This window comes from Anolis carolinensis, chromosome 6 (assembly GCF_035594765.1).
Source record: "Anolis carolinensis isolate JA03-04 chromosome 6, rAnoCar3.1.pri, whole genome shotgun sequence".
NCBI classification, from domain to species: Eukaryota; Metazoa; Chordata; class Lepidosauria; order Squamata; family Dactyloidae; genus Anolis; species Anolis carolinensis.
This window is the reverse complement of record NC_085846.1, coordinates 6,034,951-6,051,907: the sequence shown is the minus strand read 5'-3', so window position 1 is coordinate 6,051,907 and position 16,957 is coordinate 6,034,951. Positions and strand designations below refer to the sequence as shown.

Genomic DNA, 16,957 nt, shown 5'->3' with positions numbered 1-16,957 from the left:
AGTCCTGTCACCCATGATTTTTTTTACCCTGTCAAACATTTGGATATTTCAATGGCTGTCATGCTCTGGCCTACCTGTGAGCTTTTCCAAACTGGTTGGGATTTGAAACACAATGCCTGGCCAGACTGACACTTGTTCTCACCCAGAACTGGAAAAAAGTTCCTTTTGTGTGGGTGGGGGTCACAACCAAAATGGACACCTACTGGATTGGGAATTCTGAGAGTTGTGATAAAATAAATTAACATTTCCAAGTTCTGGACTCACACTGTTCCTTTGTTTTCTGTGGATATAGCTGTTAATCCTTTGGCCCTTTCTTTCCTCTGACTGTAAACCCTCACCTCCAATCAGCCAAAGACGGACAGGCCTTGCAAGCAAGCTGGCCTGTAGGCCAGCCTGGCTGAACTGCATCCTGGAAAGGAAACTGATCCCGTTCAATGCTGCTGACAGCATTCACTGCTACTGTTGCTGACACTCTGTGCCCGGCATCCTGGTGGTTATTTCCATCCAGAATGGATGCACTCAATCAATTACTGTATAGTGAGTCAACCCATAGACAGATACAGTCAATAATAGATTTGTATAAGTAAGTCTGAGCTGGATAGTTCCACTGGCAGTTTCTCATGCTGCAAAGAAATAGTAGAACCGTCCTTCCATAACTCTACCCTATCACTTCCTTCTTTCTTAGAGATTCAGCTCAACATGGTGCAGTTTGAAGCTGGAGTACCTGCACAAGCCGTTCGCATCACACTGGACAGAATGCCGTCTGTCCACTCGTTGGTGCTGAGGTTGTACTCTCCGTACAGCTCACCCAGGGAAACTGCCTTTGGGTTCAAGGCGAAGTCCTAGAAGCAGGCACACCCAGCAAGGAAAGAGAGGAAGGAAATGGGGGACGAGGGAAGAGAGCAAGTCAGAGTCAGAAGGATGCAAGAAGCAAAGACTTGGCCACACACCTGCTCTTTAGCTCTGTGTGGTTGCCACCTGGGTAGAAGAAAGCCAGCGTTCCTATTAGGAATTGGCCTCTCCTCTCTGTTGCCAAGGGCAATCAACAATAGTCAACATGACTCCCATCCCAATGAAAAAATGCAAGACAGAAGCCAAGCAGCAGAGACTCCTGGGCACAGCAAAGAGAGATGAAGGAAGAGGGGGAAACCACAGCCTTAAGCAAAGGCAGGGAACAAGCCTGGGTTGGGACCATGTGAAGGCAACCTGGTGGGCAGAGCCAAGGGAGGAAGGCAGAACACAATTTGGCCCTTTGCTTTGCTCTGCTCTGCCCTACCCACCTTTCAAGCTAGGCCGAAGGAAGCCAGTGTAACAACTTACTGACCCGGACCAGGTTGGCAGTGGGGTCTCCGCTCTTGTGCAGGCTGCAGAGAGTATTCTGCAGGGCCCGCCAGGTGACCGTCTTGCCACTGCCCGTGTTGCCCACTATCATGGAGGAGTGGCGGGAGTTCTTGGTCTCAAACAGCTGGATCACTTTGGTGATGGTGAAGGGGATCACCTGGAGCCCCATTTCCTTCAACTCCGACTCAAGCATTTCCTTAATCTGTGAGAAAAGGGAGAACAGGAAAAGTACTCCTGAAATCACACAGCAGTCTGTTTGCACATAGAGTCATAGAGTTGAAAGAGACCTCATGGGCCATCCAGTCCAACCCACTGCCGAGAAGCCCTCGCCATTTCTATTGGGCGGTGGATGCCAGAAAGTGACTACAAGAGAAGAGGACTTTCCCCAAAGGACAGTGTCTCCACTATTGGTGGGGTTGTTGCCCCAAATCATAGGGAGGAGGCAGCAAGCTTGTTTTCTGCGTTCCTGGAGACTAGGAAGTGGAACAACAGCTTCAAACTAAGGAAAGGAGAACATTAGGAAGAACTTCCTCACGGTGAGAGCTGTTCAGCAGTGGAACTCTCTTTCTGTCCCGGAGTGTGGTGGAGGTTCCTTCTTTGGAGGCTTTTCAACAGAGGCTGAGTGGCCATCTGTCAGGGGGCTTTGAATGCAATTTTCCTGCTTCTTGGCAGAATGGGGTTGGGTTGGATGGCCCATGAGGTCTCTTCCAACTCTATGATTCTATTATTTCCTAGGAAGGAGAGGCCAAGCCCTGGGCAAAATTGGGCAGGACAGAAGCCTAAGAGACCAGCTGGCTGACCTTTCCATAGTCAATGACTGGGCACTCAATGCCTGGAAAGAGGTCCTGGGTGATAGCGTTGAAGAGGGGCACGTCACCAGAGGTCAGCTTGGCAATGTTCATGTCCTTCATGGCCATGAGGAGAACCTAAGAAGGAACCAGATTTAGAAGAGAAGAGCTGGTTAAAAAGTCCCCAGAAGAAGAGGAAGAGCAAAGGGGGCTGGGATAGGACTTCCATTACAAAATCAACATTGACCTCCAAGAGGATTCCATGGGGATGGGGGGAGCTTCTGCCCTCAAAGGCTCACGCATAGAGAAACCCCCTCCCCTGTAACTGGTGCAGACAGTCATTCTCCTCATCATCACCACTATACATCACTCATTTTTGTTTTTTTTGTTTTGTTTAAAAGAACTGGTTTTAGAAGAAGCGTGTTCATTTTTAAAGAATGTTTTTCTCTACTTTTGTTCATCACCTCAGGAGCCCTTGCAGTGGGAGGTAATGAGCAAGCCCATTAATAAATAAAAAATGCAAATAAATATTACAGGCACAAAGCATTTGTTCAGCATTAACACAACAGAGCTCTTGCAAACCATAAGCCAAGGACTCTCTGTACTGGCCCAATGGGATGGTGAAAGTGTGGCCTCAAGCCCTTATTTTGTGGCCATCTGGACCACAGACCTTCTGGAGATCCTCAAGCCTCCACATCCCTCCCTCCCTGGTCAGATAAATTAAAAATTGGCTATGCTTTTAAAGGAGATTTTTTCTATCAAAATATACCCAAGTGACCCACAAACTTGGTGGTGCCTGAGGCCCCAAAGCATCCAGTATAACAGTAGTTCCCAAATCTTGGTGCTTGAGGTGGAGTCAGGATGCACAGGTGTGGCCTGGTGCAGGAGCATGGCCAGGAAGGCCAAGGGCCATGTACCTCCTCATCAGCAAGGTCGGGCCGAACCCGACGCTTCTTCCCAGCGTAGCGGAGCAGAGAGGTCAGTGCCCGGAGGCCAAAGTCATAGTGGTCCTGCCTGGAGAGCTGCTGCACAGCTAGTGAATACAAGGTGTAGACTTTCTTGGCCAGGATCTGGGAAAAGAAGAAAAGAGTTCCAGGAGTACCGCTCTGGCAGGTCTTTTGCCACAATACAGAGAGTCCACCAAACATGCAGTACCTTGCAGTTATTGAAGCCTTCTCCAAAAAGGATGATTTCAGCAATGAGGGTGGAGTCGGGCACCACCATGGAGATGGGGCGGAACATGGACTTCAGGTTGTCAGGCAGCTCTGTGCGCCCAGCATAACCTGCCACGTGGCACAGAGAAAGGCATGAGTGCAGGCTGAGAAACAGGGACAAAGGTGTCCATCCACCCCTGCTGTTCAATTCAGCTCAGCTCAGCTCAACTCAGTCTCTGCCTTGCCTGAGCCCACCTTAGAACTCACCTGGGTTCATGGTGATGAAGATGCCACAAGACCACACCAGGTTTATCTCGTGGCCTTCAAAGGTGAAGCGGGTCATATTGGCGGCTAAAGCTGAGAGGATGGAAAGGATCTGTTGGGCCACGACAGACAGCACCTCAATGTTAATGCGATTGAACTCGTCGAAGCAGCCCCAGGCTCCCGTCTGTGAGATGAGGAAAGCGATGGATGTGAGCCGAGGAAAGCCAGGGTAATAGGGAAAAGCCCAACTAGAGGACTGCATCCAGAACACAGCCTCCTGGATCCAGCAACTGACCCATACCCATATTCCTCACACTCTAGATCAGGCATGGGCAAACCTCGGCCCTCCAGGTATTTTGGACTCCAAGAAGAAGTCCAAAACATTTGTAAGGCCAAGGTTTGCCCATGCCTGGTCTAGATCCTTCTTACCTGTGCAAGGCCAGAGTACATGCGCCCCATCGACTTATAGTCCAGGCCTTCAGAGCAATTCACCACAATCACATACATGCCCAGCGCTTTGCCCAGGTCTTTCACGGTCTCCGTCTTGCCAGTGCCTGCAGGGCCTTTGGGGGACCCTCCCCGATGGAGGTGGAGGGCTGTGGTCAGCGTCATGTAGCACCTAGGAAGGAAGCAGCCTGAGCATCACTTGGCCTCCTGTTGGCTCTTCTCCAGAGCAGGACCTTGGACATATTGCTGCTGGATTTTCTGTCCTCGGTGGTCACTCCTGCACTCCCTCCTGATCCACTTGCTACTCTGTTTTCTTTGACTACCTTCACAAATGATAGGTCCTCATTGCTATTTCAGTGTGCCCTCAGAAGTATAGCTATGGGAGGGAGCAAAATGAGGGTTCTGTTTTTCCTACTAAGAATTTTGCCTTCCCCAATGGTATTTTCCTTTGCTGCCCAAATCTTTAGGATTGTAATAACGTAAAAAATCAGTTGAGCATGTAGAATAATAGTTTAAGTATCCAAAGAATGGGAAAAGGCAAAGTGACTAAGAAAATGCAAACTCAGCAGATTTTTAGGGTTAAAGTGATGTCAAACTGCACTATTGCTACAGTATAGACATTGCATGCCCAATGCCTTTAATACAGTGTTAAATCTATAATTCCAGTTTTTACAAATAACCTCTTTTTCCCTTTAGGAGACTGAAAACATTGTGTTTTCAAGTACAATGCAAATGAACTGAATACAGAAGGAGCAGGGCTACATCTCCATAGTAGGCTATACTTTAGGTGATAGTATAAGTAAAAAAATCAGACTTCCTACTTTCAGGGATAAAAGATTTCCAATTGCTTGCTCTCTGCAATACTAGAAATATGATGGCTGAAAAAAGATGTCACTTGAGCCCCATGTTTGTATTTTGCGCCCCCTCCTCTGGTAGCTAAACCCCTGCATCCCTCTTGTCCTTCCTGTCGGTTCATTCTGGTTCCTTTTCATATGCCGTGCTGCACACCCAAGCTAATAGGCCAGAGGTTCATGCCGTGGGGTACCTGTCAGTAAGTGGGGTGATGACCAGCCGCCCAGAGTTTCCCAGGTATTCATAGCCGTAGGCAAACTGGGTGTTGGTCTGTCGGATGACACAGTCGTCTAGGTCCTGAAAAGAGAGTTTCCATCAGGTGCATCTCGAGGGATGGGATGAGATGGTTTATTTTACAGCATAGATGCAACCTCTTCTGGAGCTCATAATAGAAAGGGCAGTCAACAAAAGAAAAACAGGCTGCAAGACATTCCAGGTTGGGAAGCATGGAGTTAGCACAAGCGCGGTTGGTGGGGACGAGAGAGAGGGCCTTCTCCGTGGTGGCCCCCCGGCTCTGGAACTCGCTCCCCAGGGAAATCAGGCAAGCCCCCATCCTGGTAGCATTCAGAAAGAGCTTGAAAACCTGGCTCTTTACTCAGGCCTTTAGTTAAAGATTGCTCATCCCCATAGCAATCTGTATCTGTGACCATTCTTGTATCGGTTTACACTTTTTACCTATGTCAACTTGATAAAGATACAGGGTCTATTCCCATCCCAATTTGCACTTCCAAGAATTTGCAGCACTTTATCAGTCACCTCGTGTTTACAATATTTATATGGTGCACCTTATCCAGTCTACTTTTACAACCTCTCCATTTTAATCCATGTTTTTATTAGCTCTTGTCATTTGTTTAATGGCTAATGTTTAAATTTTTATAATTGTGCATGTTTTTTGTTTATTGTTGTGTTTTATATTGTTATTGTTTTTATTCGGGCTTGGCCCCATGTAAGCCGCCCTGAGTCCCCTTTGGGGAGATAGAGGCGGGGTATAAAAATAAAGTTGTTATTATTATTATTATTATTATTATTATTATTATTATTATTATTATTAGCAGGGCAATCTCCTGATTCCACCCCCGAAGTGCAAACCCTTTGAGTATGCCTGAAAGAGAAGGGTGACCAATACACAGAGGCGGTTCAACCATTAGGCGAAGTAGGCGGTTGCTGTAGGCGCCATCCCCTAGGGGGCACCGTTGAGGCACCGCTGCCCAGGCATTGCCTTCCTGCTTCCACTGCCTGGCCTGGCCTCCACAGCAGCTGGGCCATCATGGCAGTTAAAAGTGGCACCGAGGTGCCTTTACTTTAAAGCAGAGGCGCAGAGTCACTTCCTTCAAGTGCTTCCCAAGCTTCGGTGTTGACCCAGGTGTTTTGGACTCCAGTTCCCACCAACCCCGAGCTTCAGCCAAAGCAGTGAGGCTGTTGGGAGTTGAAGTCTCCTCCCTGGGGACGTGGCCTGAGGAGGAGGCGACTCAAGTTTGGGTGTGGCGGCTGCAGCTTGCTCCCAGCGCTGGCGAGGAATGGAGGGCGGTGGCGTGGAAAGCGGGGGCCAGGGCGACGGGGGTGCCTATGGAGCGACCAAGGTGGGCAGCCCCTCCGACCTGTGGCGCTTCCTGCAGCAGCCGCAAGTCCTCGCCCGACTCCTCAGTGCCGTAAGCATAACATCTATTACTTTTCTTATCCATTCTTCTTTCTCCGGGATATTATTCATCCTCCATGATCTTGCATATACTATTCTTGCCGCTGTTGTAAAATATGTGAAAAGTTTATCCTTGTTTGTCGTCCATTCAAAATTAGTCATTCCAAGTAAAAAGTGTTCCATATTCAGAGGTATTTTATACTTTAAATTTTTTTGGATTGATTCATGTATTTTTTTTCCAAAATATTTTGACTTTCTCGCAATTCCACCATAAATGGTAGAAGGTTCCTTCGTTCTTCTCACATTCCCAACACTTGTAATCTGTATTTTTTGAGATTTTTGCTATTTTCTGTGGGGACATATACCACTGGTGCAAGATTTTTAACCAGTTTTCCTATAACACGTATGCATATATATAGTTAATTTTCTTATTCCAAATTATTTCCCATTCTTTTAGTACTATTGTTCTTCCAATATTTTTTGACCATTTTATCATACACTAGCTATGCCCGGCCACGCGTTGCTGTGGCAAAGTATGGTGGAATGGGAAATAAAGTATTGAGGAATTGGTGGTAGTTAAGGTAAAGGGTCAAGGTTTTTTCCTGACATTAAGTCCAGTCGTGTCTGACTCTGGGGGTTGGTGCTCATCTCCATTTCTAAGACGAAGAGCCAGCATTGTCCATAGACTCCTCCAAGGTCATGTGGCCATTGGCATGACTGCATGGAGCGCCGTTACCTTCCCGCCGGAGCAGTACCTATTCATCTACTCTCATTTGCATGTTTTCGAACTTCGGGTTTGGCAGAAGCTGGGGCTTTAGATAATCTGTGGAAGAGGCCTAAGTGAAACCTAACTCTGCCTGTCCCCTGGGCTGACTCGGTTGCTAGGAGACCAAGTGGGCGGATCTTAGACTTCTAACTGGCAGCAATTGGATAAAAACAATTATTTCTATCCTTCTAATTAGGACTTTATTTTTCTTTTCTTTTTGTTGTATCAACCTAGAGCCATGGATGATGGGTTGTGTTGTCAAATTTCGAGGTTGGGGGGCCTATAGTTTTGTTGTTTTGTCCGCTGCCCTGATGCCATCACTCTTTTATATACAGTAGAGTCTCACTTATCCAAGCTTCGCTAATCCAAGTTTCTGGATTATCCAAGCTGTTTTTGTAGTCAATGTTTTCAATATATCGTGATATTTTGGTGCTAAATTCGTAAATACAGTAATTACAACATAACATTACTGCATATTGAACTACTTTTTCTGTCAAATTTGTTGTAAAACATGATGTTTTGGTGCTTAATTTGTAAAATCATAACCTAATTTGATGTTTAATAGGCTTTTCCTTAATCCCTCCTTATTATCCAAGATATTCGCTTATCCAAGCTTCTGCTGGCCCGTTTAGCTTGGATAAGTGAGACTCTACTGTATATAGAAGATAGATTCTTTCACTGATTCATTCTCTGTGATCCACTCTAAAATATTTTATTTTAGAGGGTTTTTTTTTTAATACCGGTAGCCAGATTTTCCTGACATTTTTTGGGCCTGCCTGCTGCCCACCTGTCCTTATCCATGGACCACCTGGAACAATAAAGGAGGCAGACACACAAGGTCACACCTACTCCATCAGCACAGTCTCCTGCGGTTCTGTATCACAAACAGCAGAGGGAAGCGAAAGGCAAGGATGGAGGAAGAGCAGGGAAGGTAGATTATTATCCCTTCTGTCCAGCAGGGAGCAGCAGCTGAAGCTCATTAGCCCCGAGTGCGAAACAACACTCTTGTCTTTCCCAGCTCAGTCTCTCTCCATTCCTTCCCACCATCCTATTTCCCCAGCTCTGCTACTCAGCCGCCATGACTGGCACCCCCTCACCTTCTCCCAGTAGAGGCGAAGCTGGCTCAGCCACTCGAAGGACGTCACGTCAATCAAGCCGCTCTTGTAGAGCCTCTCGATGACGTCCCGAGCGTGGACCTCCACCGTCACCAAGGCCACGATCTTCAGGCGCATGATCTTGGTCAGATTGCCTCGGATGGCTTCTGAGTATTTGTTTAACATGGAGACCTGCACCCAAACAAACAAACAAAAGGCCAGCTTGTGAAAACGAGTCCAACCAAATGACAGCAAAACAAAGCCTGGGTGTATAACTGCAATGCATGGTTCATTCATGGATGGAGTGAATACTTGTGGGCTTCTTAGAGCTGTTTTTCTGAGCCAGAAGGGTTTTGTCTTTGTTATTACAAGGCAACTCAGAGGTGTTAGATGTAAGCATGGCCAAACTTGGTCCCTCCAGGTGTTTTGGACTTCAACTCCCACCATTCCTAACAGCCTCAGGCCCCTTCCAAAAGGAAGGGGCCTGAGGCTGTTAGGAATGGTGGGAGTTGAAGTCCAAAACACCTGGAGGGCCAAAATTTGCTCACGCCTGACCTAAACATTAGGAAGAACCTCCTGAGGGCAGCTCTCCTGCCCTCACACCACTTGCAAATAACAAAGAGGCAGGTCTGAGAAGGAGAGAAGCGGAAGCTGGCGGCAAATGTGAGCGTGTATGCGTTCACTATCAGAAACTGCTAAAAACGTGCCAAGCAGACCTGCAATCACAACAGGGAGCCAAAGACACCCAGGAACGTGACAGATTTGCCACGCTCCCGAGTCGGCCACCGTGGCTCCCCGAGCGCTACCTTTTCCCACCTGTTTCTTCTTCATGCCTTTGAGGTATTTCCTGTCCCCGCGGTCCTTGCAGGTGGTCAGGCACTTGCTGACATCAGCCGTCCACTGTATCTGGCTAGCCGTGATCACCATCTAAAATGGGGTGAAACTGGGATAAGAATGCACTCAGGGGCTGGTTCGTTCACAATATTGTGTGTAGATATTCTGAGCACCCAGAATATCTGCACACAAGAGCAAGTGGAAGGAACAATCCATCCCAGGACAGCTAAATTCCACTGCACAAAGATGCTTCCTTGCAGACAATAACCTATTTAGAAAAGTTTACATAGGGACCATCAAACGCAGCATTGCCCAAGCACAAATCAAGGAACATGAAAGGCACTGCAGACTAATTCAGCCAGAGAAGTCAGCCATAGCAGAGCACCTGATGAGCAAACCTGGACACAGCATATTATTTGAGTACACAGAAATGCTGGACCGCTATGTCAGACTACACAGAGAAGCCATTGAAAATGTGGACAATTTCAACAGAAAGGAGGAAACCATGAAAACAAACAAAATTTTGTTACCAGTATTTAAAAAAACCTCTCTAAAATCAGGACAGTAAATAAAGAACAACACTCAGAAAACAGGGGAATTCCCGACAAGAAACAATCAGCGCCAGCCAACACCTCCCAACAAAGGATTCCCCCAGGCAGGAAGCAGCCAGGCTTTGAAGCTGCAAGGCTATTCAATGCTAAACAAGCTGGCCAATTGCAACATTTACACTTCCCTCAGGCAGACAAAAGTTCTTTCTCCCACCCTGAACATCATTCCACAAATATATACACCCCTCTTGCCTGGTTTCCAACAGAATTCACAACTCCTGAGGATGCCTGCCATAGATGTGGGCGAAACGATAGGAAAGAATGCTTCTGGAATATGGCCAGACTGCCCCGATAACTCACAGCAACCCAACTGAAAAGGTTTTCAAATCTAGTAAGATCCTGTAACCACTGAATCCATACCCCATCATTTTACCTATCGATAGCCAGGGACAATGGCCTCCGTAGAAATTTGCTTGGTTCTCCAGGCCATTCTACAGTGCCCTTCAGCTGGAAATTACCACAGTGTTTACTGGAGAGCCTACCAAATTCCTGGAGAGGATGCCTCTCTAGAAATCTCTAGGTCAGCGTTTCTCAAACTGTGCTCCTCCAGGTGTTTTAGACTTCAGCTCCCACAAATCCCAACCAGCTTACTAGTTGTTAGAAACAGTGGGAGCTGAAGTCCAAAACATCTGGAGGAGCACAGTTTGAGGGTCTTACAATGCAACTCTATTGATATGCTGGTACCCGAAGTCAGGTAATGTAATGGTGACAGGTTGTATCCTCCGTTTCAGGTTACTGTGGTCCGGCTGGGAATGTATCGCTCATGGATACGGAGGTCTTACTAGGCTGCACTGTCTACCAGGCATGTCTCTGGTGCCCCCCTTACGCTCATGAGCAGGAATCCATTCAAACACAGGCACAGACATTCATGACAAAAGAGGCTGTAGAGAGGCATGAGGGGGCACCTGCCAAGCCCCCCCCCCCCAAGTCCCAGTTCTGCCTCCTGTGTCACCTGTCCTGGCCACTCCTTCACCCATTTGTCCCTCTTGGTCAGCATCTTCTTCAAAGCGAGGCGGCAGTTCCTCAGCACCTCCCTCAAGGTCCAGCGCATGGCCCGTTCCACATCACACAGCCAGTCCTGTAAGAGCAAGCGCCACAGAAATGAACGTTTGGGAATACTATTTGAAGTCAGAGTGTGAATGAGGGTGCATGGATTGCTCTCATTCAAGTTTCAACAACTCTACATCCTGCAAAAAGCAAGAGGGATTTCTCATCCAGCTTGTAAGCTTTTTATGTAGGCCCTGTCTCCTCCTCCTCCTTCTGCTCTCAACCCCATGGACTGAAATTGAGCTCTTATCTCTAAGAAGGGGCTTAAATGGATTTCTGCTTTATGTCTGGCACCAGCTACTTTCTCTGACCCCCACCTCCTATGAGCTTGACTCCTCAATGGAATTAGTGACATCCACTTCTGGAAGACACCATCCCAAGACATTATCCAAATCGGAATTTGATCCCAGGCAAAAAAACCCCCTCAAAACAAACCCAACCCCTTTTTTAACAGCGACACTACATTTCTGGCATTGATTGAAGGAAAGCTCACAGCTCCATTCTCCTAAAACCTCAAATCATTGGAACTCAAGCAGAATTCCAGAACCATGTTCTGTCACCCTGCTGAAACTATTGCATACTCTGTGGGAAACCTCAGTTGTATAGATTCCTCATTATGATAAATGGTGAGATTCCTCCTCTCGCCAGCCCAGAAAGCTGAAGATCTCAAAAGAGCTGCATGCTATTTTGTGTTGTCTTGGTTAGCCCAAGAAAGAATTTTGGGTAAATACAATATAGATTTTGAATTTACACAGTAGTTTTGCATTTCCATAAAGGAGAATCAAGCTTATCTCATGGTAGGTTTGGCGGGCAAGAAGAGAGAGCAGGAAAGGCTCACCTCCACAGGTCCTTCCAGGAGCACCGAGTGAGTGAAATCGATATATTCACCATCCAAAGAGAACATGCCCAAAGCTTCAAATCGGTTTGTCGTGCCAATCTGAGGAGGAAAAAGAGAAGAAGGGCAGATGATAGAGAGGTTTTAGTGTGAATCACCAGCAAGGGAGGGAGGGGTGAGATGTCACTGGCTGGCCTTCCTGCTAAAAGAAAGGGCCCAACACAAGGAGAGGACTAGCGGTCAATTAGCTGCAATAAAAGGGAGGAATTTAGCACATTGGGGAGGGAAGGGGTGTCCAATGGGAACCACAAAGGCCCTGGGCCATACCTTCTGCATCTTGAGACACTTGATGTTGTCGAAGCACTTCTTGAGGTGGGGCTGGACAGCTTCTGGATTGCGCGACTGGCCCAGGATTTCCAGAAGGTCATCATTGGACAGGAAGTAGAAGCGAGGGAAGATGTGGCGCTTGGTCTCCAGATACATGTCAAGAGACTTCTGGATGTCTTCCAGGCAAGCGTTCATATCCACCAGTTTGTCCAGTAGTCCTGCAGTGGGGAAAGGTCTCAGAATGAGTCCAAAGGGGCCTTGTTGATACTTCTCATCTCATCCGGCTGCCTGCAGATCATGAAAAGCCCCTGAGCCACTGCCCACCTCTTCCCCTCCTGCTCCACTCCCTTCCCCTTCCCCTTGCTATCCCTCATTTGGACCACCGTTCATTCCTCAATAGCCCTCCAGCAATCACACAACTTCCCTCCCTATGAAAGCTGCCTCATGCCTTGAGGCCAGTATTTTCTGCTCTGACATCTCTCTGGGTCTTGAGCAGAGAGATGGGCCATCCCAAACTACGTAACATTCTCTCAGCTGGAAATGTTGGACTGAGCCTGAAGCTTTCTACATGGGAAATGGATTACTAGACACTTAACATGAAGGTCCATTCTGGATCCATGCGGTGGAGAAACCCACACAGTTTAGAAGGAGCCTGGGTAATGGCAAAAACATAGGGGATGCTCCAGTGCCAGCATACATTGTCTATACAGCCCTGTGGTCCTTTGGAGACCTCCAATAAGACTAACACATTTTATTTTATTTATTTATTATTTAAACTTATATGCCACCACTCCCCTAGGGCTCGGGGCGGCTTACAAGAAAGGCTAAAATCTAACAATTTAAAAACATCTTTAAAATATCTTTAAAAAATAAAAAAATAAAAAATAAAATAAAATAAAATAAAATCTTAAAAACACTCCCCCAGGGCTCGGAGTGGCTTATAAAAACAGCTAAAATCTAAGCAATTTAAAGAAGAACGAGTTCTGCTGTTCACCATTTTGAAAGCTTTGCCATTTTGGGCTGGTGGTCTTGGTGCTATAGCCACTGTGCCTCGTGCCAATGAAAATAAAAATCTCCTGATAGGAACAGACAGGAGCTGAAAATGATGGCTGTCTTCAGAGCTTTCCTAATGATGACTGAGTTAAGGAGCCCCCACCCACCCACACAGCCCCCTTCTCCATTCTTTTACACCTTTCCAGAGAGCCAAACATGACTACAGGACTGTCTAAGTGACTCGCTATTGCTTCCATACCTGTTTCTTCCCAAAGGACACAATAATGTGAAAATGTATGTTCTCCCCTCCGCCAGGAGTTATGGTCTCCCCTTGCCCCCCAACACATGCCCTCCACTAGGATGGGAAGGAACAGCAGCAACCTGGGAAATGAGTGGCTCGAAGAGCGTTATTGTCCTTGACGAAGCGGTCCATGATGGTCTTCCAGCTGCTGTTGATTTGGTCAAAGCTAGATGACTCACTAGGCAACTGCTTGCGGATGTCTTCGCCCAAAAAGATATTCTGGTGGCAGGATTCAGAAAGAGGGAGGTAAGATGGAGATCACTTGATATCAAAGGGGAAGGTCATTGGCCTCTTTGGCCTGAGGGTAACAACAGGGATTGACATATAGTTACTTCAGATTGGGATGAGAAGGAGTTGGAAGGCATAGCTTCCTATTCCAAGGATTCTATGTGTCAGGCCTCCAACATTTTCTGAAGGCTGAGGATAATTTTTCTTTTTTCTGGTTGCAAAGGGAGACTAATAAAATTGCACTTTGAAGGAAAGTATCCGAGCAACATGAAGGAAGGGGTTGATTCTGACTAGTGATTCCTGTGGCATTCACTAATGATCTTCTTTTATGACTTGCTAACACTTGTCATATACTCTCATATAGAAATTGACTTGATGTACAAGCTGAGAGCAGATTTGGGGGGGGGGGGGTTATGGCTTTTGATATGACCCATGGATAAAATAAATAAACAATAAACTTGATTTGTATTCCGCCCAATCTCAGTTGGGGTCATTCTGCAGAGAGGGGAAAGCGCTTATGCCCCCACAGAGAGTCAGTCAGTCAGCCCTGGTCACTGCTGCCAATTCTCTGCCCAGGCACTCAAGAGGGCATGAGGTGATAGCACAGCAGAGAAAATACAGTGCTTCTGTTAGGTTCCCCTGAGATGTCTGCCATTCTGTTCAAAAAAGAGAACAGTTCCTTTTTTGATAAGAGTTTAGGGACAATACGTACATTGACCCATCTAGGAGGTGGTACTACTGCAAGTTGCTTCTGGTGTGAGAGAATTGGCCGTCTGCAAGGATGTTGCCCAGGGGATACCTGGATGTTTGATATTTTATTATCCTGTGGGAGGCTTCTCTCATGTCCCTCACATGGGGAGCTAGAGCTGACAAATGGGACCTCACCCCGCTCCCCGGATTCAAACTGCCGACCTTTCGGTCAGCAATCCTGCTGACACAAGGGTTTAACCCATTGCACCATCGGGGCTTCCAGAACACGGCCACACAGCCCAGCAACCACACAACACTCCATTGATTCTGGCTGTGAAAACCTTCAACAATACACAACGTAATATTTATTAAGAGACACACTGCTATTGCCAAAGTGGACCTGCTCTTTATGCCCCAAGAGGAGAGGTGCTAACTCCCACCAAAGGCCTCACAAAGGGTCTCTTCCTGCAACCAGGATGACCGTCTGTCCTACTAAAGAGATATTGGCAGAGACAGTTGTGCAAGGCCAGGAAGGAAAACGTGTGACGAGAGTCTGCCACTGGTCTCCTCACCTCCATGTACATCCATTGCCGCTGCACCACGAGCAGCATCTCAATCACTTCCAGGATGAGCGAGAGGCAGCGCTCCCAACGGTCCACCTCCTTCTCAAAGGGCTTCACAAAGCGCGAGGCCTTCATCGTGGACAGGGCCACCTGGTTATCTTCCAGCGCCTGGAAAACGTCTTCTGTGCCTCTGCAGAAAAAAGGAGTTCATGATCCATCTTGTGCAGAAACAGAGAATTCATAATCCAAAACTATTTGAAAACACACCAAAACAAAGCCTTTATCAAGCTAATAAAAGTGCACCAGATTGGCCGTTTGCGATTCTGAGATTCCCTTTGCCAGTCAAGATGCTACCAAAAAACATGCTGGGAAGCAAAGAAAAGAAGGAGGAAGCGTTGATTAGTTATCTAGTCTGCAATGAAGAAGAGTCTTGTTATGTGCCTCTAGGTATTTTGGACTTCAACTCCCATTTTTATGGCCACCTCGACTATCTGTTGTTTGCAGGATTGGACTTTCAAGACCTGATGGAGGCTGGATGGAACCACAAACACAAAGCCAGGTGCAAGGCTCTGCCTCTGAAGCCAGTGGGAGAAGCCACCCACCCCAGGAGAAGGGGACCCTGCTACACCCCAAACTATCACTATTTCTGTTGGAAATATCCCATTTCTCTCTCCTCCAGGGTCCCTCAATGAAGTTCTTGAGGCCTGCGGATTCTGGAAAAAGCAAGATTTGCTGCAGGCATTCTTCTTCTGGAGTGGAGTGGAGACGGGACTACATTCATTCTTAAAACATAAATATTTCAGAAGGAGTTTGGGCCTTTCTGCTTTCTGCTACAAACTGAAACACCTTTCCACATCCCAACATGAAGAGCATTCATGCATTTTCTGATCCTCTATGACGCTTGATATGTCGAGATACTCCATCAAGAAAACTGCAGACTGCTGCAAGCTATATTGCCTTTTTCTTGGGTGCAAACAAAATTTTCACGAAAAGTCCCAAAACGGACAAAGAGGAAAGAAAGCCTCTAATGCTCTCACCCAGCAGAGAGAAGACTGTTCAAAGTACTCATTCCGGTGACAGAGAATGAAGTCAGCAAAGATTCACATCCCTAGTCCTAACCAGCTGTGCTTCCACCACAGTCAAGCCGTCAAGAAGAGAGATTTCTCCTTCAGATCATACAGATCAGTCAAGCAGGCTCCGAGGGGGAGAGAAGGGGCCTTACCTATCCTGCCTAATCCGAAACAAATTGGATCTTTAAAGAAATTAATAGTGAGCAGTTTGAATGTTGCCCAGACGCCAACAGGAAGGCCAATGAGCTACTGTCAAACTGACAATGTTTGCTCTCGGGATGAACACTCACTACAATTCACCCACTGGCACATTAGTGATAGTTGAGGTTTCCAAAGACAGCTCCACATAGAATGCATATAGAGATGCCTGATCTGGCAGTGACCACTACTAATGTTGTACTCCAGGGCAGGAAGCACCTCTGTACTTAACCACCACACTCTAGTCCAAGGTAAATCAGCAAAGCAGTCTATTGAAGATTATATATAAAAGGAAGTTCGGCAAAAATAGTAAAAACATCAAAATCTAAATGTATGAAATAGTCCACAAGATTCAAGGTACAAGAGTAGATTCAAAAACACAGGAATACAAAAGAACCAGGATGCACAAGGCAGCATAAAATCCAGTAGAAAAATCCAGGAACAATCCTTCAAACTTGGAAGTATTAAATATGAACAAACGTAGACATGGAACTAGAATTCCCTTAGCAGGCTTGACTAAGACTTGTCAAGAGATGTAGCCTCAATAACTAACGTTTACTAGACTGCTGGAAAATCCCTTTGGCCTCACTAATATAGACATGAAATCATGACGTTTTCCCTGAAAACCTGGCAACAGCTTCTTCTCTAACAAGCACTTTGACCTTCGAAGATTCTGTTGCACAGCCCAGAGTTTACGAAAACAAAATCTCCTATCTATCAGCTCATTGAGCTCTCCACCTGGGATCTCATCCTCTGAACTCCTTTCAGCCTCTGACCTTGCTTCCTAGAGAAAGACCTCAGCAGCAGCTGGGCCCCTCTCTGGAATGTGGCTTTTGCTAGACATAGACTCCTCAGTTTTAGGTTAGCTACAGGCCCAGCAGGCTGAGAAATCCCATGATCCATGATCTTATCATTGACATT

At 46.7% G+C, this 16,957-nt stretch overlaps 1 protein-coding gene across 1 annotated transcript in view; it reads right to left on the bottom strand.

The window, feature by feature from the left end:
* The window catches only part of dnah2 (dynein axonemal heavy chain 2), a 125,946-nt gene that overhangs the window by 46,344 nt on the left and 62,645 nt on the right, over positions 1-16,957 (bottom strand). The window contains exons 29-43 of the mRNA XM_062984167.1: positions 14,778-14,958; positions 13,368-13,506; positions 11,994-12,211; positions 11,670-11,768; positions 10,737-10,862; positions 9,159-9,269; positions 8,346-8,534; positions 5,040-5,143; positions 3,977-4,166; positions 3,551-3,731; positions 3,285-3,412; positions 3,047-3,199; positions 2,142-2,267; positions 1,325-1,543; positions 725-842 (exon numbers count right to left, since the gene is read on the bottom strand). Of these exons, the coding sequence (XP_062840237.1) occupies positions 725-842; positions 1,325-1,543; positions 2,142-2,267; positions 3,047-3,199; positions 3,285-3,412; positions 3,551-3,731; positions 3,977-4,166; positions 5,040-5,143; positions 8,346-8,534; positions 9,159-9,269; positions 10,737-10,862; positions 11,670-11,768; positions 11,994-12,211; positions 13,368-13,506; positions 14,778-14,958 (2,282 nt within the window). The remainder of the gene's footprint in view (positions 1-724; positions 843-1,324; positions 1,544-2,141; positions 2,268-3,046; positions 3,200-3,284; positions 3,413-3,550; positions 3,732-3,976; positions 4,167-5,039; positions 5,144-8,345; positions 8,535-9,158; positions 9,270-10,736; positions 10,863-11,669; positions 11,769-11,993; positions 12,212-13,367; positions 13,507-14,777; positions 14,959-16,957) is intronic.